The sequence below is a fragment of the Candoia aspera genome, chromosome 6 (genome assembly GCF_035149785.1).
Source record: "Candoia aspera isolate rCanAsp1 chromosome 6, rCanAsp1.hap2, whole genome shotgun sequence".
Taxonomy (NCBI): domain Eukaryota; kingdom Metazoa; phylum Chordata; class Lepidosauria; order Squamata; family Boidae; genus Candoia; species Candoia aspera.
Window position 1 is genome coordinate 54,776,962 of NC_086158.1, and position 21,961 is coordinate 54,798,922.

At 34.5% G+C, this 21,961-nt stretch overlaps 1 protein-coding gene across 4 annotated transcripts in view; it reads left to right on the forward strand.

Annotated features, from left to right (window-relative positions):
* Nucleotides 1–21,961, forward strand: part of VTI1A (vesicle transport through interaction with t-SNAREs 1A) — a 235,111-nt gene that overhangs the window by 43,969 nt on the left and 169,181 nt on the right. For 2 of the 4 annotated variants that reach the window (XM_063307161.1, XM_063307159.1), the window contains exons 4-5: nucleotides 13,376–13,453; nucleotides 19,177–19,197. In XM_063307161.1, the coding sequence (XP_063163231.1) occupies nucleotides 13,376–13,453; nucleotides 19,177–19,197 (99 nt within the window). The remainder of the gene's footprint in view (nucleotides 1–13,375; nucleotides 13,454–19,176; nucleotides 19,198–21,961) is intronic. The other 2 variants (XM_063307162.1, XM_063307160.1) reach the window with 1 other exon arrangement.

Genomic DNA, 21,961 nt, shown 5'->3' on the forward strand with positions numbered 1-21,961 from the left:
TCACCAAATTGTGGCTGACCATAAGTTTTTTATTTTATGGCTATATATGTTGAAATTACGAGCTTGGTGATCACAAAACTAGTCTGCCTGAAACTACAGCATTTTGTTAATGGACATTAAGCATACATCAGCTCTGATTATTACTCTGAGTATGGTAGCATAGCCAACCTCCTAAGCACTGTTGCAGAAAAGGATCAGGTTTAAAACATGTCTGAAATAATGCACGGTGATCCAATGTGGAGACATTTTCAATTGCATATGTATGTGCAAGCCAATTAACCATGATTTCAGTAACTTGTATAATAATTTTGTACTTTTTCATAAAGGTGCTATTTTATTGCCATTTATGGTGGAAAAAAAAATCATCCTATTTATGGCCTGCCATTTTTACAATCTTCAGCAAAGGATCGTTACCTTGTCGTGGTGCTGGAGCTTGAGCACCTCAATGATGCCATGAGCTAAACCGTGAAGGGCCACCCAAGACGGGAAGGTCATGACAGAGAGGTCAGACTAAATGCGATCCCTGGGGAAGGTAATGGCAACCCACCTCAGTATTCTTGCCGCGAAAACTAAATGGATCAGTACAACCAGAGATATGTCAGTATACCATCGGAAGATGAGACCCCCAGGTCGGAAGATGGTCAAAATGCTACTGGGGAGGAACAGAGGATGAGCTCAACTAGCCCCAGACGTGATGACGCAGCTAGCTCAAAGCCGAAAGGACGGCTAGCGGCCGACGGTGCTGGTGGTGAACGGCGAATCCGATGTTCTAAGGATCAACACACCATTGGAACCTGGAATGTAAGATCTATGAGCCAGGGCAAATTGGATGTGGTTATTGGTGAGATGTCAAGATTAAAGATAGACATTCTGGGCGTCAGTGAACTGAAATGGACTGGAATGGGCCACTTCACATCAAATGACCACCAGATCTACTACTGCGGACAAGAGGACCACAGAAGAAATGGAGTAGCCTTCATAATTAATAGTAAAGTGGCTAAAGCAGTGCTTGGATACAACCCAAAAAACGACAGAATGATCTCAATTCGAATTCAGGGCAAGCCATCTAACATCACAGTGATCCAAATATACGCCCCAACCACAAATGCTGAAGAAGCTGAAGTAGAGCAGTTCTATGAGGATCTGCAGCACCTACTGGACAACACGCCTAAAAGAGATGTTATTTTCATCACAGGAGACTGGAATGCTAAGGTGGGCAGTCAAATGACACCTCGAATTACAGGTAAGTATGGCCTGGGAGAACAAAACGAAGCAGGACACAGGCTGATAGAATTTTGCCAAGACAATTCACTCTGCATAACAAACACTCTCTTCCAACAACCTAAGAGACGGCTTTATACATGGACTTCACCAGATGGACAACACCGAAATCAGATTGATTACATCCTTTGCAGCCAAAGGTGGCGGACATCTGTACAGTCGGTAAAAACAAGGCCTGGAGCTGACTGTAGTTCAGATCACGAACTTCTTCTTGCACAATTTAGGATCAGACTAAAGAGATTAGGGAAGACCCACAGATCAGCTAGATATGAGCTCACTAATATTCCTAAGGAATATGCAGTGGAGGTGAAGAATCGATTTAAGGGACTGGACTTAGTAGATAGGGTCCCGGAAGAACTATGGACAGAAGTTGGCAGCATTGTTCAGGAGGCGGCAACAAAATACATCCCAAAGAAAGAGAAAACCAAGAAGGCAAAATGGCTGTCTGCTGAGACACTAGAAGTAGCCCAAGAAAGAAGGAAAGCAAAAGGCAACAGTGATAGGGGGAGATATGCCCAATTAAATGCAAAATTCCAGAGGTTAGCCAGAAGAGATAAGGAATTATTTTTAAACAAGCAATGCGCGGAAGTGGAAGAAGACAATAGAATAGGAAGGACAAGAGACCTCTTCCAGAAAATTAGAAACATTGGAGGTAAATTCCAGGCAAAAATGGGTATGATCAAAAACAAAGATGGCAAGAACCTAACAGAAGAAGAAGAGATCAAGAAAAGGTGGCAAGAATATACAGAAGACCTGTATAGGAAGGATAACAATATCGGGGATAGCTTTGACAGTGTGGTCGGTGAGCTAGAGCCAGACATCCTGAAGAGTGAGGTTGAGTGGGCCTTAAGAAGCATTGCTAATAACAAGGCAACAGGAGACGACGGCATCCCAGCTGAACTGTTCAAAATCTTGCAAGATGATGCTGTCAAGGTAATGCATGCTATATGCCAGCAAATTTGGAAAACACAAGAATGGCCATCAGACTGGAAAAAATCAACGTATATCCCCATACCAAAAAAGGGAAACACGAAAGAATGTTCAAACTATCGAACAGTGGCACTCATTTCACATGCCAGTAAGGTAATGCTCAAGATCCTGCAAGGTAGACTTCAGCAGTTCATGGAGCGAGAATTGCCAGATGTACAAGCTGGGTTTAGAAAAGGCAGAGGAACTAGAGACCAAATTGCCAATATCCGCTGGATAATGGAAAAAGCCAGGGAATTTCAGAAAAACATCTATTTCTGTTTTATTGACTATTCTAAAGCCTTTGACTGTGTGGACCATAACAAATTGTGGCAAGTTCTTAGTGGTATGGGGATACCAAGTCATCTTGTATGCTTCCTGAAGAATCTGTATAACGACCAAGTAGCAACAGTAAGAACAGACCACGGAACAACAGACTGGTTTAAGATTGGGAAAGGAGTACGGCAGGGCTGTATACTCTCACCCTACCTATTCAACTTGTATGCAGAACACATCATGCGACAAGCTGGCCTTGAGGAATCCAAGGCTGGAGTTAAAATCTCTGGAAGAAACATTAACAATCTCAGATATGCAGATGATACCACTTTGATGGCTGAAAGTGAAGAGGAACTGAGGAGCCTTATGATGAAGGTGAAAGAAGAAAGTGCAAAAGCTGGTTTGCAGCTAAACCTCAAAAAAACCAAGATTATGGCAACCAGCTTGATTGATAACTGGCAAATAGAGGGAGAAAATGTAGAAGCAGTGAAAGACTTTGTATTCCTAGGTGCAAAGATTACTGCAGATGCTGACTGCAGTCAGGAAATCAGAAGACGCTTAATCCTTGGAAGAAGAGCAATGACAAATCTCGATACAATAGTTAAGAGCAGAGACATCACACTGACAACAAAGGCCCGCATAGTTAAAGCAATGGTGTTCCCTGTAGTAACATATGGCTGTGAGAGCTGGACCATAAGGAAGGCTGAGCGAAGGAAGATCGATGCTTTTGAACTGTGGTGCTGGAGGAAAATTCTGAGAGTGCCTTGGACTGCAAGAAGATCCAACCAGTCCATCCTCCAGGAAATCAAGCCAGACTGCTCACTTGAGGGAATGATATTAAAGGCAAAACTGAAATACTTTGGCCACATCATGAGAAGACAGGACACCCTGGAGAAGATGCTGATGCTAGGGAGAGTGGAAGGCAAAAGGAAGAGGGGCCGACCAAGGGCAAGATGGATGGATGATATTCTAGAGGTGATGGACTCGTCCCTGGGGGAGCTGGGGGTGTTGACGACCGACAGGAAGCTCTGGCGTGGGCTGGTCCATGAAGTCACGAAGAGTCGGAAGCGACTAAACGAATAAACAACAACAAAATTTTTACAATAGGGAAAATGGTCCCACTTTTAAGCCAATCACTCCAAAAAAGAGCAATTTGACTAAACAACAACAACAACCCTTGTCTGCTTCAATCTAAGATCACCTCATTTAAAGGACAATTATTTGGAGGGGAAAAAAACCTTTCAGGAATCTAGACTTGATTGATTTGATTGTTTATGATGAAAGTTAGACGATCAGTGATAGATGCAAAACAAATAAGAGGATCTGAATGTGGGATAGATAATTATTTCATAGTGTCAGGATGGATCTTGGAAAAAAATAGACTTGAAAGAAATAAAAGACATTAATAATGCAAAAAGAAAGGAAGAGAACGCATGATTCATGTATGAAGAAGTATTAGAAGATACCTTAATCTCTTAATGGAAAGAGTGGAAAGTGGATGCAAGGAAAACTGATGTGTGTCTTGGAACAGAGCGAAAGTGACACAAGTGTGTAACATTATACAAATCTTGAAAAAGAATGTTTGGTAGAATGATGAAGTGAAAGAGAATATGGATAAGAAAAAAGTATATCAGGAATCAATAGTGCAAAAATGAGTATGAGAGAAAACTGTAATGTGTACATAGAGGAAATAAAAGTAAAAAGAGCAAAGAATAGTTAAGATTAAAAGTGACATAAAAATGCAAAATATTTTTAATGGAGCCTTCAACAGAGTAAATGGAATTAAAAATAAAATAGATGAAATTATTGGGGTGAAGCTAAAGTGAGGGAATCCTGGAAGAAGTTGTATGGTAATGATAGCAGTATTAGAATAATTGCTAGAAATGTTAATGTCCAAGAAAAAAATGAAAACTAAATAATCAGAGTTGTAAGACTGCAGGTACAGACGGCATAACTAGAGAAATGTTAAAATTTAGACGTGATTTGTTTATGGAGTGGCTGGATGACTTGTTTTAACATGAGTGAAGACATCTGTGCTTAATGATTGAAAGAATGCTGTTATTGTCCCTTTGTATAAAGGGAAAAGTAGAAAGGCAGCAAGATGAATGCAAAACTTTCCATGTGTGAAAGTGGGTGGATTAGTTTAATAACTATGTCTGAGAAAATGTGTAGAATTTGATTGAAAAGAATTGATTGAACAAAACTGGGGCAGTGTAGTTCATCTTTATGCCAGGCAGTTATGTGCAAAACAGATCTTTGCTCTTTAGCAAGTCACTAAGAAACATATGAATGTAAGAAGGAAAAGTTAATATGTTGTTGATTTGGAGAATGTACATGATAAAGTGAAGTTTGAATTGTAGAATTTTATGCAAATATGGAGTTGAAGGTTTGTTGATGACTACAATAAAGATATATATAATGGAAGGAAAGCATGAGTGAGAATAAATGGAATGGTTAACAAATGGTTCAACATCATCAGGAAATGGGACAAAGGGGTGTGATGACCCCTTGGTTTAATGTCAACTTGGTTTAATATATTTATGGATATATATATGAACAATGCTCATGGTGATATCAGAGTTGTGGTGATTGAGCACATGAATACGTGTGAACTTTTGCATGCAAACAGTGGCGACAGAGCTCAAATAATTTTGCAGCAAATGTTAAATGATGCAATGTGGCATAGGAAAAGTATTCAATGCCAAGGAGGTTGTATATTTGACAGGGAAAATGAAGTGAACATTGCAGGTATTATATAAATAACAAGAAAACATAGAGCTTGTAGATGAACTAATATATCTCCTAAAGTGAGAATGCTGGTAGAATGTAAGTGGATATTAGATAGCCACTTTCAAGCAATATATGCTTGTTGAAAGAGATTAAAATGGTTGTGTATAAGGGTATGTTTCTGTACACTTAGTTATTATAAGTGATAGCTGTTTATGTCAGGAGAAACAAGAAAGTAAGTTGAGTGCAATGGAATGAGCTACTTAAAAATTGTGTTTGTCAAAGAAGAAATAAGGTAAAAAACGAATGAGTAAATCAGTGTAGATTGTACAGTGAGTGAGAGTATGAAAGAAGTACATTAAGGTATTTGTTAATATAGGCAGAATAGATAACAGTGAATTGTGAAACAAATATATGGCAGAAGAATGAATGGGTCAAGAGGAGGGCGAGGATTTCTATGACATGTCTGGAACCTTTATTTGAATTTATAAGTACGTTAAAACATGTTTTAGAGTAATCTGGTGAGAATTAGATGCTTTTTATTTTGCCTGAAAAGTCATATTTTGTCTTTTTAAAGGTGTTATGTCATATTTCTGTTTAATTTTGTAACAAACGTCATATTTTGGTCATTGGCAACCCTCCTGATAAGCCAGCAAGTTCAAGCCAGCAAAGAAAGTGAGAATTTGCCTGTTGTTTTTTTTTCTTTTTCTTATTTGCTTCCCAAGTCAGGGAGGTGTATGTATGTGTGGGAGAGAGAGACAGAGAGAGGTGGGAACAAAGGCTTCTCCCCTGATCTGGCCTGAAAAAAAATGGTGAAAATTTGCCTGTTTTGTTTTCTTTTTCTTATTTGCTCCCCAATTCAGGGGTGTGTGTGAGGGAGGGAGGGAAAGGGAAAAGGCTTCTCCCCTGACCAGGTCTGAAAAAAATGTGAGAATTTGCCTGTTTTTTCTTTTTCTTATTTGCTCCCCAACTCAGGGCTCTCAGGTGGTGGAGTCACGTGAGAGCTGCAATCTGATTTCAACATGCCTAAAAGTAGATGTTCAGCAAGTGTGAAATTACTGCTTCTTGTTCAAGAATTTGGAGACCAGATTTTCAGTAGCGGTGATATTTTGTTTTATAAATTGTGTGAAGTTAAGGTATCAGCCCAAAAGCATTTTAATATTCAACAACATTGTTACATTGCAAAACACAAGAGTTGTTAAGCAGGATTTACGTTCACTGAGAACAGGCAACGTCTCCTTTTCGAGAGAGCTTCTTCTTCAATTGCAGGTTCATCAAATACCCAGTCAGAATTTTGTAAGGATCTCTGTATAATGATGGTTACTTCAGATATCCCCTTAAGGAAATTAGGTAGTGGTAGCCTCAGGCATTTTTTGGAGAAGTACACCAGTCACCAGATTCCAAATGAATCAACTGTAAGGAAAAATTACATTTCTGCCTGCTATGAAGATTTGTTAGGAAAGATAAGATCTGCTGTTGACAACAATAAGATATGGGTTTCAATAGATGAAACAAGTGATGTAAATGGAAGATATGTAGCCAATGTTATTATTGGCACTCTGAAACATGACAAGCCTGGTGAAGTATTTCTTCTAACATATGAAACTCTACAAAAAGTAAACAATTCCACTATTGCTATGCTCTTTGACGATTCTATGAAACTACTCTGGCCAGATGGTGTAAAAAGGGGAAATATCTTTCTCTTTGTAACAGATGCTGCTCCATACATGACTAAAGCAGCCAAGGGACTTCAACTTCTTTATCCAAAAATGATCCATATCACATGCCTTGCACATGGTTTACACAGAGTGGCCGAAGAGATTCGAAGTAACTATCCTGATGTAGATAAGATAATTTCAAGCCAGAATTTTCTCCAGATGAGTTTGCTTTTTTCAAATTTGTTCCTATAACCTCTTGTGATGTCGAACGGAGTTTCTTTAGATACAAGAACATACTGGTGGACAACAGAAGGAGTTCTGAGTTTGATAACCTCAAGATGCACTTGGTCATCCAATGTGATTCTGCTGTTAATGAAAACTAATCCAGGGATGACCATTTTACCCTCAAAATGTTCATTTGATTCCTTCAATACTAGCACTTCTGCACTGGAAGTGAAGAATAATAAACCTTTTAATTTGTGTGTGTATGTGTAAGCACAGATTTTTAAAAAATTGGGTGCTAATTTCAGAAAAATTGTTAAGTCATATTTTTGCTTTAAAAGTCATATTTTTGGTTTAATTGGTCATATTTAAATAGTTTTAAGGTAATAAATACTTGCATATTTCTAACATTTTTAGGTCATATAAATCCTCGCCCTAGTGATGACTATGGAAATTATGGTTCAATGGAATTGATGAGCTTTTTAGAAAAAGGCAGATGAGAAGTTTAAAAAGAAATGGGGGATCAAGGATTTTTACAAGGCTAGAAAGGTATGGAAAGTATAGTGAATGATGCTGGTTAATAGAATTAGTTAGGTTTACTTTTATTTTCACCTATCCCTAATATTTAATTTCTTTTGTATTACTTATTATTTTCTGCATTTTGTGTAACATTGCTCACAAATTTATGAAATGTGGCCATACCACCAGTACCACTATGTCTCATACCTAAGAGGAATCAATACATTATTGATATCTAAAATTTAGCATTCTGAATTGTCCACAAATGTTTTAAATTTAGATTTTTGATCAATAATTGAATGGCTAATAACTATTAGATTAGCCTTAACTATTAGATTATACTTTATTGGTGGAACATGGTCATGCAATATCACATCTGAAAATGAATGAGGTGCTACATAGCTACATGCTATATGTTACATAGATTGTTTTCTGAAAAATGGTGTTATTGCTGTAGGAAATTGAACTGTGTTTCTGTGAATTTCAAAAGCAGGAAAGACTTCTCTCTGGAAAACAGTGAAGAATTTCTCATATCTTCAAGATGGTTCTGTTCACATGGTTGGGATTTCAGTTCACAGTTCAGGACAATTGGTTGTAGGATTCCTGCTCATCTTGGTGGTATCATCAACTCATTTCTCAGTACCATTTTTTAAAAGATGCTACATTCTTATAAACATTGCTGTTTAGCTGCACAAAATCGTACCTTTTGCCTAGTAATATTGAGTTCCGTGTGCATAGCATCGTGTACATATGTAAGATGCAGTGCCAGGAAAAAACAAAAACTTGTTACAAAGAGCCCTTTATTGGGCATATTCTGTATATAGGAACTATTAAACTCATATTGAGCTTCTCAGAAAAAGGATTGGATTTGAGGCTCTGGAAAACTCCTGTCTCTTCTAGAAACATACATATAAAGTAGCAGTAGACAGTGATAACTGACAACTAAGACTAAAATTGTTGACAATTTCTTGATTTGCCTGGTTAGCTTATGTATAGAAGTCATTAACTATTTATAAAATGCATTATGAATTGAGTTCCTTCAAACTGTTGTAGTATGTGTGACATTTTCTAGCACAACCTATCATGTTTGCATTTGCTACAGTGCAAATGTATACTCAATAAAGATTGGCAAAGTTGAGAGCCTAAAGCACTTATATTCTTTTATTCTGGTTACATTAACTTTCTCTTGCCATCCCTAATGACATTCAGCTTCATAAAAAGTTCTTAGTAAGATTATTAGAGTTATTATTTTAAAGAGAAATGAGACTACTGTGTTGATATTTTAGATAGATGCTAAGAGAACAAATAGGCACTTCAGTTCAAAGACTTGATCTTCTCTGTGATCAATTCATTTTGGAATGGAATTATGATCAAAAGTAGTACCAAATTATTTATTGATGAATATTGTACAGTTGCTTCTAATTGTAGGCAAAAAGCTTAGTAGTTTTATAAAGCTTCTTTTATTATTGAGAATGTGACAATTAAAGGCCTGTGACAATACACATTAGCTGTGGTAAGAATGATGTAGGAATATTGAACTAAATAGTTGTACAATGAAATCTAAATATAAGGCACACTTCTAGCATAGCATGCTGTGTCCTATTCGTATTATATACTTTCAAACAGATGCTATTTTATAGAACCAGATCTAAGTTTTAAAACCTGTATGGTAGGAATGGGCATTTTTTTCCAGTCAAGAACTTCATTCCTCATGGATAGCCTATTGACGACTGCCTGATGAGTATAGCTAAAGCAATCAGGAGAAAGGGAGAGTCAAAATCAGATGAATCCACCAATTTGTCTCTGATGTTTTCTCTTTTCTTTCTGGTTATCTCTTCTGTCCCATCCAAATATTAGGCTGCAAGGAAAGGGCAGTTAACTCTTTCTAGAATGCTTACCTGATCTTCAATGTTGAGGTTTTGAAATTACAATGAGAACTAGTGAATTTAGTTTGATCGGTCCAAGATCACCAGTTGCCTGCCCAGACTCTAAACAGACAAGTTTCATATGATATCGAACGTATTATTGCATACCTTTTGCATTCATGGAAGAGTAATTATTCGTTGCATTTCTAGTGTGTATTTAGAAGATACACACAGGTGACAGTATTTTTATTTGCCACAGATTCTTATGATACATGCAGGAAATGTTGGAGAAAAGGAAAACAGAATAAGCCTAGCATGAATGAATATATTCTCCAATCCTCTCCATAACAATAAAAGTTCTTCTATGTACTTGGATGTACTAAGTAATAAGTATACAGTATGTTGCTGGTATAAATGTATTTAGACTATCCGTTTATATAGCCAATGATAATGTATTCTGCCTGAAGTAGCTTTTAGTGTAATTTCAAATTCTTTATAGTGAAAATAAGAGATATGGGACCTGGGATGATTTTTTTTTTGTGCCAAACACAAATAATATTACTGAATTACAACATCATCCCTTTTCTGATGATAATTTAAGGAAGGGGAGATATGCTGGCAGTAATTTATATTAGTCTAATCATTATGGTCAGAATCAAATTTATGTCAGTCACCTATCCATGGTATTAAAAAAAGAGTGACAGTGTAAGAGTTTGGCTATATACTACAGTCATCACATTAAAAATAACCATGAATAGGACAGATTGGAGAGGGATGCACATTAATGCATAAGGAAGTAAGAATTAGCTGCTTCTCTTAATCCTTCTCATCTCTATTTTAACAATCATTTCTCTTCTCAGCTACTGCATGAAAAATAAAATAAGCAACATGTTTCACATATTCTTCTCCACCCGTTGCTGTCTGTAGGGATGCTTTAAAATGCTTTAAAACAGAAACCTGCATACAATATATGTATCTTATTTTTGTTCTATCAGTATAGCATGTTATAGAACTGGGACTGGATAGAAGAAGTCACAGGATTTTAAACCATCACCATATGATGTCTTCTAGGGAGGAGTATTGGGCATGCTCATGCTTGTGCTCTGGGGCTAAGGAGACCATTCTGAATGGCTGGATTATTTGGGGTGGTTGATGTAGGCCTGAAAGAATATGTAGTTTAGCAGAAGGCAGACTTGGGGTAAGTTATGGTTGACTGTTGAATTGCTGGAATTACATCATTACTTACTGAATCTGTAGGGAGCTATTTGACCAAGGGGGGTTAAACTGTTCGGCATTAGCACTATAAAGTAGCAAACCTTACATAGGAAAGAAGGATTGGATCATGACTAACATGCACTTGTAACTTCATTCTTTTTCTGATATATATCAAACACAAAATAGAGTATTATCATAATTGAGCATTCTATGCCAATTTGTTGGCTTTTTGGCAAAAAAGAGAAAAACAAAACCAATCTCCATATGATACTCTTGCATACTGCAGTCTCCCATTGTGATGAAATGAATAATTTAAACAGGGACTCTGATACCAGAGCTTCTTTAAAGGTTCCCTTTTCCTTTAATGCTGTGGAGATTATTTTCACTTTGTTAATGTGAGACTGCTCTTCCTGAGATATACGCATAATAAATAGTAGCAGTAGTGGTGGTAGTAGTAGTAGTAGTGGCTTAGTATATATTTTGTATCAAGTAGCAGTTGTGGAATACTGAAAAAGGTAATGATTTTTTTTTAAAAGAATCGAAAATATTTTGTATCTTACATCTGAGTGAAATGAGGGATTTGAGTTAACTAGGGATATATTTGGTATTTGGTTTCTCTGTTTGCCAGTTTGTAATATCTTAATCTTTTGAGACTGATGGGTCCATTTCACATTTTAATAAAATGTAGTCAAAATAAGTTAATTGAGTGTTTGGCAGTTCACAAAATGGCTGCTAAATTGGCGTGACCTTAGGCAGAAAATTGCATTTTCTAGAAGGCAAATTAGCATTGTTGCTTATTGCCATCCTCTATCTATTCCCACCCTCACTAACAAATTATCAATCCTTAGCTTTCCTTTGCCTTTTTTCTGAATAAGTGGACACCTTTATAAACAAAATACTGGGCTGTAGCTACTCATCATTTTTATTTTATGAGAATAAGAATGCCTAGGGGGCACATATGAAATTCAGGGGCATTCCTGGAAATAACAATGATTCTGGAGACTGTTGCTTTGCTTAGTTTATGCTAGCTTTCTATTATATTCAATTAAAAATAAAATATGCTTTCAAAATAAGGTTGGTCAGGGCATCACCCTCATGCATCTTTTATGCATTGAACAAAACCAAAACTAATTCCCTATATATATTCATTATTATCAATTATGTTAGTGAAGCTTATAGTGGGCTTAAGAAAGGAAATTATGTATTTGAATTAGTATGCTTTCTAAATACCTATATAGTCTTTGTTAAGATATAGAGACATGAGTTCAGTACAGAATCTTGAGGTGAATTCTGCGGACCTTACCTAATTGATGGAGATTGCCCATCCAGCCTTCTATCATCAATCCTTTTGTGACCATGAAAGCAATCGATATCCATTTCTGTTGTCTTCAAGTTTGTTTACAAACCATTGGTATATAATTCAAAAGAACATAAGCAAAATCCAAAATTAATATAACTATCCAAAAGGAAACCAGTAACACAGTTGACCATGCATATGACCATGCATTGCATTTTGAGCACCACATTTTTCTCCCTAAATATGTCCACAGTTGTCTAATTCTTCCTATTTTAAAGCCACAGAAATTTGCTTGAAAGTCTTCTGTTATCATTCTTCATTGTACATGTTCATCTAATGAGCTTTGCTATTGGATGCTATTGCATATTAACTTTCATCTCCAGGTTGTTATTTCCAGTTGTCTCACATGTCATGGGAAAAAGATAAAGCACAAGATACTGCATTTAGTTGAAGTCTGGTATATATTCACTGACAAACTTCTTTTCACTCTAACATCCAAAGAAGAAAAGTTTCTTTTATTGAACTTACCTCCTATTTAAAAAAGGATCACATCACTTTTTTCCTGGATAGCAGCTCCTGGATAATTTTTTTGCATTTCAGTTTACATAAATTAATCAGATAAACATTTAGTGAAAAGTATATCTTTTTCCTGTCCATGCTTTCTTTTTCCCTTTTAGTGTAGGGTAGTGATTTTACTTCATGGGTCTGACCAATGGGATTCTAGGCTTTGCCATTAGCCTTTAGGAATATAAGAATTCTTACTTTAAAAGTTTTATATCTGATATACTGCAGATGGAAATAGAACAAACTGTCAAATTTCTCCCCCCCCTTTTTTATTATTATTTTCAGTTTTGCTACTGGCATATCTATGTATGCTAATTTAAATATCAGATGGTAATTCCTAATTGTAGAATCTTAATTATATGGCATACTATGTAACTATGGTTATATTAGTACTGGTAAAAATACAGAAGATTATTGTAATCAGACATATATTTATGCAGAATAGGGTTGTATAAAATGACAGAAGCCTTTGGGGTTCGAGGAAGAGGGGAGGGAGAATGCAATTTGGAATAGTTCATTCTAAATATAATGGGAAAGGTTTTGGATTTTTTTGTGGGGGGGAAAGGCATGTAGTTGGGGTAATTTGATCTAACAATTATAAACTCCTCTAAAACTATTGATTTTTATTACATATTGTTAAAAGAACTTTTTGAGAAGTTTAGAAATTTGTATTAAGTAGGTATCCATTAGAGGGCTCTCGAGGTTTTGAGTTGAGCAACCTTGATAGTGATAGTTTCAGAGCTTTGCTTGCTCACATTTCTTTGTTTTTCTTTTTTATTTTACAGAAAAGGTCACGGATTGCCTACAGTGACGAGGTGCGGAATGAGCTCCTAAGGGATGACGGGAATTCCTCAGAGAACCAGGTAGGATGCTAATCAAGAAGCCCTAGTGGGTGGCTGGAGGGTGAAGGAGGTCATTGGCACACTGGGCTTCTCAAGCTGCTTCTTAACAGCATTAGTAACAACTCATGTGGAAGTGATACTGTTTAATGCAAAGCTGGGGTCTTAATCAACTTCAAAATGATTCTTGTAGATCTTACAATTTAACCCTTTACCTTGGATCACCGTCTGCTATTTTTAAAAGAATACAAACTAAAAAACAAGATCTTTTCTTTTTCTTTATTATTTACTACTTGAGGAGTAGCTTGAAACATAATGTTTGCCAACAAACCCAAGGTCCTCACCTCCAACGCATGTAAAAGGAATACAAATTCACATAATACAGCTTTGATAAGAATGAAATATAATTAAATCAACACTGGAAGGCAAAACAAATGAAATTGGGATTTCAGAATGTGACAGTTTCTTTTCCTGTGTAGTTGCTTCTCTGAACAAGATTTTGTTCTATGGCACAAAACTGCAAATTATGCCAAAAACTATATAGTTGTAACAGTCTTAGTATAAAATTTTAGCATTTTTAAGAAATGTGAAATATTGCTATAGTCACAGTATTCATTACAATATTGCAAGTGTTCAGAAAGGGTTTTTACAGTTATTAGAGCAAGTGTTTTCATGGTTCTGCACCCTTCCTTTACCTAAAGCTTACTCGGGATAAAGATCTGTAAGAATTTTTGCTTTCATGCATTATAATATTTTTAAATAAAATTTTGATAACTTCATACATAAGAAAGTTAATTTACATTAGAGCCAGGTGAAGCTAAATGTATAATAATAATAATGAATATTTAATATTGTGAAAGTTTGCCACTGATTTTAATTTCTATTCTTCCGTAATATGTTTGATCAATATACTGAGAATGTATTATTTGTGACTCTCTAGTCTTTGTTCCATTAAAGCATATTAACAAAAGAGGTAAAGCAAATACCATGTATTCCATTATGTGTCAAAATAGAATCTATATTTGATAGATCAGCCAAAAAAATTAGGTGAACTTTCAACTTTCAACTTAGAAATTTTAAAGCCATCCAGAGTCAGGCCAGAATATACATTTAATAAATAAATAAATAATAATATGAAAATTTGGATGGATTATGCCCTTGTTTTATAATCTATGACCTGTTAACATATATGTTTAGGGAAATAGCTAATGTGTTTCAATAATGGCATTTTTCATACATAGCCTAAGGTTTTCTTTTTTTTAATCAACTGAAAGTAGACATATCTTTCAGAAAAGGTCTTTGAGAATCTAGCACTCTTCACAGAATTTGACTAGTCAAAAAAGGAATATTAGTGTTCTGAATTTAAATTTTCTACATTGTTTTAGTCTTATGAGCCTTAAAAGGAAACAAATACAAGTTTTTTATTATTATAAAACATAAGGCATTCTTTGAAAGAATGCATTCATTGGCTACTTTAAGGAGAATCAATTTATCTTTTTGTGAGAACTCATACTGATGTTTTGCATGACTACACATTTAGAGTGTGTACTCATGTAAAAGCAGAAAGAAATTTTGTAGGTAATGCCATGAAATTAACACAGAAAGCTTATTCTATGGCAAAAATCTTAGTGATTTCATTGTCCTAAGTCAGTTAACATTCTATTTATTTATATTGGCCTTTTGGTTGATATCAAGTGTAGTATCCATCCATCCATCCATCCATCTTCACTAGACAAGTGAATTTTCTAATAATAAATTGAATAAAGGTTCTGGAGTAAATACATCTGGCATACTAGAACAATAGTTAGTGGAGAAAAGCATGGCTTTCTGTAACATTCTGTAGCATTGGTCACCTCCTTTTGGGCTAGATCTAGAAACTTCAGTAAATTGTCTTTCTATATACAAAATTTCCAATTTAATTTTTCTGACTTATCAGTGGGGCATCTTGTATATACCTTAAAAGATTTGGCAGTATAAAGTTCATCTGTTTTTCTTTGTATAATCATTTAAGGTTAAACTAAAGAATGAACATCATACTCTATTTCCCAGTATAACATAAATCAATACATAAATAATGGAAAAGCAAATGTCAGGTAAACATAAACATAAACATGTTGTTTTGACTGACTAGGAGTATTGACAACTTCACAGTACCTGTTACATAGTTAGGTAGACAGCAGAACAGTCAGAAAACTAGAACTAATCTAAATTACGCAGTTCCAGAAATATTTATTATTCTGTTCTTTATATAAACATTCTGTAATGTATGCAAACCTATATATTTGATGGCATTCTTTTTCTGTCCATGAAAAAAAAAAGTTAAATCTTGCAGATGTATACAGTATATCCTCAAATAATTTGGAATAAATTGGATTTGGAAAAATTTGGTTAGTAAAATATTAGACATTCTATATTATAACATTTTGTCCTTGAGAAAAGAATAGCAATCTGGTGTGTCCTAATAGCTTTGTTAGAGGTAATTATAATTTTATGTTCCTAGCTTAATTATCTTTTTACTTAACACTTTTATGTCCTGCCTATCCTCTATAGCACTATAGATAGCAAAGACTAACTTGACATATTTATGTAAAAGCTGCTATTTCCTACATTGCAATTTTCGGTTTAAAGTTGAAATATCCTTATTGTGGATAAATTATACTGAGTTCAATGGACTGTATATTTTCTGTTTAAGTGAGTGTATCTTGCCTTTGTGTTCATTAATTTCCTTCTACTACCAACCTAATGAAATATAATCAAATGAAGCATATTTTAAAATATGGAAGCAGGATATTTCAGAGTTTTTTACTTACTCCCTAAAAATATTAAAGGTGGGATAGAAAATAAATAAATATAAATAAATAAATAAACATTATTATTTATTTATTCAAAAATTATATATGTCTTCCTGTGTTTCTCAGTGGGGTGTATATGTTTGTGTAGCAGTGTTTTAAGCAATGCTTTGGAATCTTTTTCTTAAATTTATATGATTGCATCACCAATTCCCTTGAAAGGCTCAAACTCTGCAGTGCAAGAAAACAGAGTATAATATTAGGTTAGAGTTTAATTTCATATTTTAGGTTTATTTGATATGGGCATGGGTGTGTACTTAAAAAATAAATAAACCATAGTGGATTGGTAAATTGCTTTCAAAAATATGTGAAATTATAATTTCATTACTTGAAACAATGGAAGTGGTATCTCCATATAACTAGATCTGTTAGGATGAAGGAAATTTCCTAATAATTAGTATACTAATTACAGTGCAAGTGTGTAAGTTCATAAATACCACAAAGTAGCATATCTGTTACCTAGAGGAAATATTTTGTGATTATATGGTTACCTAATTTTTGATAACCTAACTTTGATAAAGTAAGATTTGGACTGCCTATGCATACAGTGTATCAAAACTGCTCAGATGGGGAGAGGGAAATTGGTCAATTTAATTCCCCAAGATCTAAAGAAGGTCGGTATCACTTCATATAGTCCTGCCAGAGCAGATCATTACCAGTCACAAATCTGTTCGTTACATACCGAGAGCATATAGCAAAATAAATAGGCTGTCTCACAACTTCTGAAAATTGTGTGTTCGACCCATGATAATGTGTAAAGGGCGTTTAATAGAGTTCAGCATTTATTCGTTATCTGTATGTGGGCAGAGACAGCACTACCGTTATCAGCTTCTGGGGAGGGAAATTCTGTGGTTCTCCATGTCACGTGATCTGCCTCACAGACCCATGCACCCTCCGCGATACAGTTTTGATTCTACTCAGAGCAGAAGGCTTAGTCACAAGAGATTCCACTGGTTCAAACCAGCGTAAACCAGATTTTTTTTTTTGTCTGCAAAGGAACAGATTACCCCTTGAATCAAGTGGAGGAGGGGAGGAAAAAGAGAAGAATCTTTGTTTCAAAAATATGCTGATTATTATAACCTAAAATTGTGGCTGTACACATTTTTATGCTTTTTGATTGAGTTTGGCATATTGCTTTTAAAAATAGAAGTAGTAGCATTTCATCAAGTGTCATAATCGTTAAATGAGGGAAAAATCTTTTGTTAATTTGAATGAATATCTTTCAGACATCATTTAAAAAAGAAAACCACCCATTATTTAGCTTAGCTGTAAATCCTATGCAGAGCTTAAATTCAGCCATGCAGCACAAACAAGATAGAACTCTTTCTCCCTTCCTCCTTCCCTCCCTCTCTTTCTCTTTCTTTTTGACACCTATTGAAAAAACAAATGTGGAGCATTTCAAAACTTTCATTCACCATAGTAGAGTGTCATGCCCCAAATGGTTTCTATTTCAGAATAGTCGTTTTAAACTTTGGCACTTAAAGTATCATAGCCATTACATGAATGGTGACCTGCAAAAGGGGATGGAGGTGGGCATAGTGATGCAATGAAGTCCCAAACCATCTTTTTTTAGAAACTGAATGTTTATCTTTTGGGAGAAGAAAAGTGAGGAGGAAGCAAGAGAACGAACCAAAGAGTGATTGTAAAGTGCTTTTAATTTCAGAATAGGTGGAGTTGGTTTAGAAAACATGCTTTTCCCTTGATTTTTTATCTTTGGAAAACTAGAGCTATTGATTGGAGCAGTTTTCTTCCTAAAAATTAAAGTAATGTCTTGTTTTTATTTTTTTGGCATTGTAAATGTTTTAATTTTAGATCAACAATGTAAGCATAAGGAATCATTTAAATTAGGTGTGTGTGAGTATGTGTGGGTAAAAACATCCTTCCTAAACTTTATACCCTAATTCAAATTAGTTTCTGTATGTGTGAATAAATTTGTAATGGCCCGTTGAATAAGAAACCTTCTCAATTCTAAAATAACATATTCTCAATAAAGAAGCTTTTCCTCCCCCACAATAACTATTACTTTATGTGTATGTTGCAAATAGACAAGTGTATTTGATACTTCAGCACAACAGGCTATTATCCTAAATAAAGGTATATCTGACAATTTTGTATCGCTGACAAATTTGATTAAAGGGACTCTTCTTTTGTTGGGTTAATTAGACTGCACCATTTGAAGGAGCAGAATAGTGAAATGTAATAACTTTCTGAAGTAAATTCTCTTCAAAAACATAAAGAATGGTATAGTCAAAATTGTATCTATGCCTAAAAAGACAATGCCACTATTTGCTTGCTCTTCATTTATTTATATTATTTGGGTGCACAGTAATAATCTACAATACTAAATTGTATAGACTTATTAAATTTAGACTAAAAATAGTAGAGTTTTAAAAGATGGCATATAAGGTGATGTTTTATAGCTATCAGTTATAGTTATTCTGGCTGATTTAGTAAGATAGATGTATTGGGAGACATAAAAAGGCAGATGTCAGTACTAACAAAATAAAAAAAAATGTAGAAATCTTGTATATACAAAATCACTTCAGCTGTACTCTCTTAGAAGAGTGGAATAGTAAACTTGTTTTTTCCTTTTTATATTATAGACTTCTATGAAGTCATTCCCCTTTATTTCATGATAGTGTCTTAGATGTTGTTTAAAAGAGATTTTCACACTATTCTCTTTGTTTAATGTGACAGTGTGTGAAAGTGATCTTTATTTGTTCAAAAAACTCTGCATGTAGTCTATGTTTAGGGTCTTTTAATGTGTTTGTGATTTTTAAATGCTAAACATGTAAACAGATAAATTGTCAATGTTAATTCTGTATCCTGTCACACAACTGATCTTTCTTTCCTGCCATTTCTTTCCTTTTTATCTTTTTCTGTGCATTCATGTTGCAGTTGATAAAATTACGTGAAGAGGTGAGTATTTTGTTGCTTTTTGTTGCCTAGCTTTTTCTTTAAAGCTAGTTTTTCATATCTGAATAGATCTTTTTGGTCACTTGCAGAGAAATCTGCAGAAAGCATGCAATATATATCTATATATCTATTTATCCATATATATCTCTCCTTAAAAATGTTCCAGCACTATGTGTGTCTTTTCCTTAATAATCATACTTTTCATCAGAATCCCTAGGTCATACCTTTAAAATTAAAATTCTTTAATAGCACTAAGAAAAGGGATAATTTAAAGGGTCTGTAAAAAAAAGAAGAAGAGAAAACTAGTATTTGATATGTGTTTGAACACCATGTCGAAATCATATCCTGTAATGATATCTGCACTACTGAAGGCACTGTAACAGTAGGGAAAAAAAATCCCTCTGCTTGAAAGATACAAGCAATACCTCATTGTGTAGATTTACCGTCATACAAAACAATATGAAAATATTGCATGCACGTATACTGAACTGTAGATGTATGCTCAGTTGTGCCTCCTATATTTATTATTTATTTGTGCATATGCTGTAGTGAATGCAAATTAGGGTCCTTTTTCATTCCAGGAAATGACCAGAAGAGATAACAGTACTTCAAAAGTAATATCAAATCATCAAATGATTATTTCTTGACATTCTCTAGAGTACTTTCTCTTTTTTTAGATTTGTCCTTGGTTTTATTTTATGCTTACACAGTTGTATGTGTGTGTTTGTGTGAGTGTGAGTGAGTGTTTAAATTAAATTCTTACTCCTAGAGTTTGGTATAGTAGAAGTTGCTAGGGAACCAGGTTTTTGAGATAGTGGCATAATAACACCTCTTAGTTCTTGGCAAAGAGAGACAGAACAACAACCTGTGCTTGTTTAGTCTTGTGGTATTTGGTGGATAACTTTGGTTATAAACTGTGCATGTATTTCAAAAAGGTGAGTCAGAGAGGTGATGATGCTCTTTCATTGAGAAAAACCTGGAGAATAACCAAATGAAGTATGGTTTAGAAAAAAATATTACTTTATAGATTTTCTTAAAAACCAAGATTTTTTGATCAGTCAAGTACTTTGAATTTCTTGCATCCATGTGAATTTTACATAGATAGTATTTTTCATTATATCAATTTTCACTGATATAAAGAACTTAGAATTCAGTTATTAATGGTAATAACAAGCACAAAGCGAGATATAAAATAGAGAAGGAAGGGAAGAGATGCTAATGGGAAAGCAAGTAGTTCCCCATCATACATTTAAGCTTTATTTCAAATTAAAACAGGTCTGAGTGAGTAATAATGGGAAAGCAAGTAGTTCCCCATCATACATTTAAGCTTTATTTCAAATTAAAACAGATCTGAGTGAGTAATATAGTTTTCCAACCCATATAATACAGTAAACCAGAGAGTTATTTTCCTCAAAGAAGTGATAAGCAAGATTGTGAATCTCATGTTTTATTCAGTCATTTCATGAATTCTATATAATAATATAATTCACTGAGTTCTGCAATAGTCTGCTAAATACATTCTTAATTCCTCAGATAAATATATTTAATATTGGATGTTTGAAAAATAGTAGAATAGAAGAATTTGAGGACACAAATGTATTAAACTTGGTAAATCTTAATTGCTGACTTGTTTCCTGAATACATTGGAATAAGCAGTTACAGATTATTTATAAAGTAGTTAATTGACTATTGATGGTAATACACATGGTGGTAACATATATTAAGAGACTCATGAAAACAGACTAGTTTTTCAGGAATTCCAATAAAGTATCACCTTAATTATTTAATTTTGTAAGGGTCTACTAAGTATGTTGCATTGGATTGAATTTTCTTCCTGTTTACTTATTATGCATATATAATCATTTACATTTTTTAACTATAGAAACATATTAGGAAACATAAGAAGTCTATGGTTGAAAAAAGGGATTTAAAGTCAAAATTAAAAAAGCAGAAGCTTCACTACTACAATTTTTAATTCCCATATGTGGCCGAAGCATCAGCTTCACCCACATAAGGATGTGTTTTTTGCACAGAGAATAAAATTCACATTAAAGTCCAAATGGTGGCTAGTGCAGTGATTCACATAATGTTCTAAATTAATCAAATAATTAGAAATCTAGGCATTCAAAATTAGCTCTCCTAAGGAAGTATTATCTTAAAAGCAATTGTGTATTTTTCCATATTGTTTATTAATAAAATGTTCCCCTTGCCTTTCATTATTAGGCTTCCTTGCAACACAGATGCTATATAAAGAATTCTGTGGAGGCTGCATTGCTTGATTTTCTTTTACCTTCTGAAATCACGGTTTTAATACAGTATATATGGCGTTACTAAATCTCTAGATGTAGCCTTGCCACTTTACAAAACTTCTTCATCTAGCTTCATAGCGAAGGTCTTTAGAAGCTAAAAAACAGCCAGAACCACCTCACACTATTTCTTATACAAAAGACTAGGAATAGTGTGGGAGAATGGATTTGGTGATGTTAGAAAAGGAGATGAAAATACCCTCCGCTGATAAAGCTCATAGCTTTATGACCGTACATAACATCATTTCTCCAAAATGAAAGAATAAACACACAATAGTTTAAGACTGAACTTAGTAATAGTAATAATAATAATCCTGTTGTAAAATGGAATAAGTGAAAAAGAAATACAGAGTAACAAAATATAATGAGATTCTTCTGTGCTGTTGTTTAGAGAAAGGGGGTGTATGATTGCTAACAGGAAAGCTAACCTTCATTCTGAATATTTTGTAACAGTGCTAAAT